Below are 6,619 nucleotides of genomic sequence, written 5' to 3'. Positions count from 1 at the left end.
GCTGTAAAGATAACAGTCACGTGTAGCTCTAGAGCTAACTGTTCCTGGAGTTCCTCTTGTCTTCGAGAAACCAAGTCTGATGGAAGCCCAAGGTTCTGCACTGAGTTCCGGAAGGTGAATGCTGTAACTGTCCCAGATGCACATCCATTGCCTCTCATTGATGACTGCATTGATGAAATTGGTCCTGCAAAGTATGTGAGTAAACTTGACAAGTTAAAGGGATATCGGCCGGTTCCTTTAACTAACCACAATAGCAGCGGCATCGGCAGCAACACACACATTACCACACCATACATCATACACAAATACCCACTAGGCCACCTTCTTAAAGGGCCAGGCTTGGCTCATCACAGTGTGCTGCGTGTGGAAGAAGCAGCTTGCTAACACGTTAGCATCAGTTGCTGATAATAAATCAGGTTCATCACATTTAAAATATTGTAAAATTCATATGTTGCATCTGATTATGAATGATAAACGTTTTTGTAACTCAACTTTATTTTGCGTTTTATTCACACTGGATTTTAACAGCTGGATTTCTTGTACAGATAAATGGTCCCGCTGATGTACAGCTGCTCGTCCTCGTCTCTATCAGGACTCAGATTTGAGTTTTGCATGTATTCGTCTGCTTGTTTCAGTCCAACTCCACTCCACAGCCCCTCGTCCTCCATCAGCTGCAGCTCCCTCTCCAGATCCTTCTTGTATTCCTTTGATTCCGTTCCTGTGTGGTTGCCTCTTGCGATACACACCAGGGCTCCTGCAAACAGAGCGGGAGCGCGAGGAGAAGAGCTGAAGTGGGAGCGCAGGAAATCACAAACAACAGTTTGAGCAGAAGCAGCAACTGTTTGAGTGTGAGTGAAGAGTTCAGAGTAAAAGCATGAAAGGAATCAGTCCTGTTCTCAAACTGAACGACCACGCTCTGGAATAAAGAAGTAAAAGCACAAAACAACCTCCCTGATTCATCTCCATTGCAAACCACACGTTGTTTTTACAGAGTTTTACTCTATAAACTAAACCTGACACTAGTTTTACTGTTCACTGAAGACCCGTGCCCAGTTGCAGTGACGGCTGTGAGCTGCTCACCTGGTTTGGCGGCGTGGCAGAGTTCCCTGACAACAATGACCGGAATGAAACCAAAACACAGAGCGCCGACGATGATCACCACATCAAACACACCTGAGGAAGGAAGAGGAGTAGGGTTCAGTTTCCATAGAGCACACGAATACTTCATACAGGTGCAGTGTGTATATAGAGTGCACACAGTGTGTACAGAGTGTGTACAGTGTTTAAATATACAGTGCTTACAGTGTGTGTATTGTGTATGTAGAGTTCATATAGTGTGTGTAGTGTACCAGTCTGTGCAGGCAGTGGGTCTGTTCCCAGTAAGGCCAGTTTCAGGTCCTGATAGAGTCCGGTCTCAGCAGCTCGGTCCAGCATTCCTTTACTGCCGTCCACTCCCACAAAGTGTCTGAAGCCCAGTTCAAACATCTGGACTCACAACAACAAGATGACCAACATCAACACCTGATGAGACTTCAACACGACACATGTTCAGATTGTGAGGACGGTCCTCTTGAAGCTGTTTTGTCACCAGAATCTTACCAGTTTAGCGACCCATCCGGTTCCACAGGCCACGTCCAGAACCAGAACATCTCCAGGACTCCCAGTGAAGTTCTCAGACAGGAAATTTACAGCCAGATGTGGAGCTCTGTAGCTCATCAGAGAGCAGTCCTGTTCAACAAACACATGTTCAGTTCCAGATGTTACAGCAGCTGGCTGACGTCTGAAGCAGCACTGATCCTGAGGCCCTGTCCCTGCAGCTGCAGTACAGTCCTAATGCCCACTAGGGGGAAGAGAAACCAGCTGATCTCAATGTTCTTTAAACCAGTGGTTCTCAACTGGTCTGGCTTCGGGACCCACCATCACCCCTTAATGACAAGCCGCGACCCAAATCGAGGAAAATGTTCAACTTCTCAAATTGATTTAATGAAAAGATGCTGCAGTTTGAACCTGAGATAGTACAGAATATCACAGTATGCCAACACAAAAAAACAAGTTTAATGATAAACCAAAACGGTGGCGATGCTAGAGAGGGAAATATTCCCTTTTACACTCAATTTGCTGCATTTTAATTAAAAACCAAAAAGTGCATCTTAAGGACACAAGGTAATACAACATACATAACAATTCAGTAACTTCAGCCTTTTTTAACAGACTCAACAGTGCTTTCATGCACAAACATGAAATAAAAAAGTCTGAGAAGTAGTTTCAAAAAGACTCAAATTATGTAGCTTTAGCTGAGAATACTTTGCGGGTGTTCTTCTGTGCTGTGAAATGGTGGGTGTCTATTAGCATTACAAGGCATTAACGCCAAATACTGTTAAGGAGTGTGAATAGACAGCAATCCGCTGCATAAAACATCCCCTTCTAAATGAAAGCACAGGATTTTTTTCTTAACATTGTTTTTTGCCCAGGTAAAGGCCCGCCACCCACTGAAAACGGGACCCACCAGTTGAGAATCACTGCTTTAAACTCACTGTTTCGTAGTTTTTTGCCCACATGTCGTAGAACTGAGCTCTATCTCTTGCGTGAGGACTCTTGCACGTCTGAAAGGCGGCTCTGGCTTCTTCTGTAGTTCTGGAGTCCGACATGATTAGGGCGACGTCACACCTGAGGAGACAAGTTGAGTTTATATGAGATTCTAAACTGACACACGAAAAACAAAGTAACACGGAGAGAGAACAATCAAAGACACGTTGTTCATGTTAAAGGAAGCGTGTGGTTTGGCTGAGTGAAGCGACTTGTACTCACCTGTGTGAGATGCACGGGAATGTTACCCCACAACAGGTCACAGTTTCAGCTTCAGTGTCATTCATGTTTGATGGAGCTGTGTGTGTGAGTGAGTGCGTGGGGGGGGGGGGGGTCGTTGGGTTGATGGTTCAAGTATTGACATGTTAACAAACTTTTGGAATTCAAGCTGCTGCCTGAGCTGTTTAAGGCCCAATCCCATTTCACCCCCACCCCTTGTTTTCGAGGGACATCTTGTCCCTTGAAACGAAGCTGCTAGGGGTAGTGGTGGAAATGTCCCCCTACGAATTGGCACAGCCCTTCAAGAAGCCGTTACATCATCAGTAGTCGTCGATGTAAACAGACAAGACAAAAAGTTTTGCCGGGGACGTCATTGTAATAATATTGTTGAGATCTTAAATAAACCAATGCTATTGTTTGCAGTTACTAAAGTGACAAACCTATAATATCCTAATAACATCTGTGCTAATGCAGGTGAATCAATGGCATTTGAAATTGAAAAGCTTGATGCTCGAGATTAGTTCACGTATGAATCAAAAGCTTCAGGCTGCTAGAAGTGGTCTGTATAAAACCCTGCCAGGAGGGTTTGTGTTAGAGCAGTTCAGTTCAGTAACATCAGAATCAGAATCAGAATCAGAATTATTTTTAATTGCGAAGTATATTTACACATACAGGAAATTGACTTGGTGTGGTTGGTGCATCGGACATAAAACAACAATCGGACATAAAACAACAATATATACAGTCGAAAGAACAATAAGTTATGGGCACGTGCGGTGCTAAGGTGCAGTGATTGGATTTGGGATAGTGCTGCTATAAGCCTTCAATGAGCAGGTCTGACTGGAGGGGGAGGAGGGGGAGGAGAAAGGGAGAGGGAGGAGAGAGAGATAGGGGGGAGGAGGAGGAGAAGGGGAGAGGGAGGAGAGAGAGATAGGGGGGAGGAGGAGGAGAAGGGGAGAGAGAGATAGGGGGGAGGAGGAGGAGAAGGGGAGAGAGAGATAGGGGGGAGGAGGAGGAGAAAGGGAGAGGGAGGAGAGAGAGATAGGGGGGAGGAGGAGGAGAAGGGGAGAGAGAGGAGAGAGAGATAGGGGGAGGGGGAGGAGAGGAGAGAGGGAGGAGAGAGAGATAGGGGGGAGGAGGAGGAGAAGGGGAGAGGGAGGAGAGAGAGATAGGGGGGAGGAGGAGGAGAAGGGGAGAGAGAGATAGGGGGGAGGAGGAGGAGAAAGGGAGAGGGAGGAGAGAGAGATAGGGGGGAGGAGGAGGAGAAGGGGAGAGAGAGGAGAGAGAGATAGGGGGGAGGAGGAGGAGAAGGGGAGAGAGAGATAGGGGGGAGGAGGAGGAGAAAGGGAGAGGGAGGAGAGAGAGATAGGGGGGAGGAGGAGGAGAAGGGGAGAGAGAGGAGAGAGAGATAGGGGGAGGGGGAGGAGAGGAGAGAGAGATAGGGGGGAGGAGGAGGAGAAAGGGAGAGGGAGGAGAGAGAGATAGGGGGGAGGAGGAGGAGAAGGGGAGAGAGAGGAGAGAGAGATAGGGGGGAGGAGGAGGAGAAAGGGAGAGGGAGGAGAGAGAGATAGGGGGAGGAGGAGGAGAAAGGGAGAGGGAGGAGAGAGAGATAGGGGGGAGGGGGAGGAGAAAGGGAGAGGGAGGAGAGAGAGATAGGGGGGAGGAGGAGGAGAAGGGGAGAGAGAGGAGAGAGAGATAGGGGGAGGGGGAGGAGAAAGGGAGAGGGAGGAGAGAGAGATAGGGGGGAGGAGGAGGAGAAAGGGAGAGGGAGGAGAGAGAGATAGGGGGGAGGAGGAGGAGAAGGGGAGAGAGAGGAGAGAGAGATAGGGGGGAGGAGGAGGAGAAGGGGAGAGAGAGGAGAGAGAGATAGGGGGAGGGGGAGGAGAGGAGAGAGAGGAGAGAGAGATAGGGGGGAGGAGGAGGAGAAGGGGAGAGGGAGGAGAGAGAGATAAGGGGGAGGAGGAGGAGAAAGGGAGAGGGAGGAGAGAGAGATAGGGGGGAGGAGGAGGAGAAGGGGAGAGAGAGATAGGGGGGAGGAGGAGGAGAAAGGGAGAGGGAGGAGAGAGAGATAGGGGGGAGGAGGAGGAGAAGGGGAGAGAGAGGAGAGAGAGATAGGGGGAGGGGGAGGAGAGGAGAGAGAGATAGGGGGGAGGAGGAGGAGAAAGGGAGAGGGAGGAGAGAGAGATAGGGGGGAGGAGGAGGAGAAGGGGAGAGAGAGGAGAGAGAGATAGGGGGGAGGAGGAGGAGAAAGGGAGAGGGAGGAGAGAGAGATAGGGGGAGGAGGAGGAGAAAGGGAGAGGGAGGAGAGAGAGATAGGGGGGAGGGGGAGGAGAAAGGGAGAGGGAGGAGAGAGAGATAGGGGGGAGGAGGAGGAGAAGGGGAGAGAGAGGAGAGAGAGATAGGGGGAGGGGGAGGAGAAAGGGAGAGGGAGGAGAGAGAGATAGGGGGGAGGAGGAGGAGAAAGGGAGAGGGAGGAGAGAGAGATAGGGGGGAGGAGGAGGAGAAGGGGAGAGAGAGGAGAGAGAGATAGGGGGGAGGAGGAGGAGAAGGGGAGAGAGAGGAGAGAGAGATAGGGGGAGGGGGAGGAGAGGAGAGAGAGGAGAGAGAGATAGGGGGGAGGAGGAGGAGAAGGGGAGAGGGAGGAGAGAGAGATAAGGGGGAGGAGGAGGAGAAAGGGAGAGGGAGGAGAGAGAGATAAGGGGGAGGGGGAGGAGAGGAGAGAGAGACCAGGAACACTTGTGCACCATCAGGTTTCAGCTCTGACTAGTTATAATGAAAACAATAAGGGTGTAAAGATGTTATTAATGATAGCAGCAACAATTCATATAATAAGGAATTAATAATAGGTAGAATTGTTAATAATAATAATAATAATTATTATTATTATGGTATTATGGAGATGGTATAATAATAATTATTATTATTATTATTATAGTTGTTATCCTGCTGCTGTCATGTCAGAGATACCTGCGTTCAGGACCTGATCCAGAACTATGGGCTTTATCAAAGACGAAGGTTTTAAGTTTAACGTTAAATATAGAGATGGTGTCTGAATTTAGAACCCAGAGTGAGAGCTGGTTCCACAGGAGAGGAGCCAAGTAGCTGAAGGTTCTACCTCCTGTTCTACTCTTACAGACTCTAGAACCCAGAGTGGGAGCTGGGTCCACAGGAGAGGAGCCTGGTAGCTGAAGGTTCTACCTCCTGTTCTACTCTTACAGACTCTAGAACCCAGAGTGGGAGCTGGGTCCACAGGAGAGGAGCCAAGTAGCTGAAGGTTCTACCTCCTGTTCTACTCTTACAGACTCTAGAACCCAGAGTGGGAGCTGGGTCCACAGGAGAGGAGCCTGGTAGCTGAAGGTTCTACCTCCTGTTCTACTCTTACAGACTCTAGAACCCAGAGTGGGAGCTGGTTCCACAGGAGAGGAGCCTGGTAGCTGAAGGTTTCTACCTCCTGTTCTACTCTTACAGACTCTAGAACCCAGAGTGGGAGCTGGTTCCACAGGAGAGGAGCCAAGTAGCTGAAGGTTCTACCTCCTGTTCTACTCTTACAGACTCTAGAACCCAGAGTGGGAGCTGGTTCCACAGGAGAGGAGCCTGGTAGCTGAAGGTTCTACCTCCTGTTCTACTCTTACAGACTCTAGAACCCAGAGTGGGAGCTGGTTCCACAGGAGAGGAGCCTGGTAGCTGAAGGTTCTACCTCCTGTTCTACTCTTACAGACTCTAGAACCCAGAGTGGGAGCTGGTTCCACAGGAGAGGAGCCTGGTAGCTGAAGGTTCTACCTCCTGTTCTACTCTTACAGACTCTAGAACCCAG

General features: G+C 49.3%; 1 protein-coding gene across 1 annotated transcript; it reads right to left on the bottom strand.

Annotated features, from left to right (window-relative positions):
- Positions 1 to 477: 477 nt before the first annotated feature.
- Positions 478 to 2,747, bottom strand: LOC117776965 (methyltransferase-like protein 27; the record flags this gene model as incomplete). The annotated part of the gene is made up of 5 exons (XM_034611400.1): positions 478 to 754; positions 1,081 to 1,173; positions 1,350 to 1,485; positions 1,600 to 1,728; positions 2,535 to 2,747. Coding segments are annotated over 5 exons (804 nt in total), but the record flags the coding sequence as incomplete, so codon positions are not given.
- Positions 2,748 to 6,619: the final 3,872 nt, after the last annotated feature.

This window comes from Hippoglossus hippoglossus, chromosome 16 (genome assembly GCF_009819705.1).
Source record: "Hippoglossus hippoglossus isolate fHipHip1 chromosome 16, fHipHip1.pri, whole genome shotgun sequence".
Classification (NCBI taxonomy): domain Eukaryota; kingdom Metazoa; phylum Chordata; class Actinopteri; order Pleuronectiformes; family Pleuronectidae; genus Hippoglossus; species Hippoglossus hippoglossus.
Note: the sequence above shows the minus strand (reverse complement) of the source record. Positions and strands in the feature narration are given on the sequence as shown.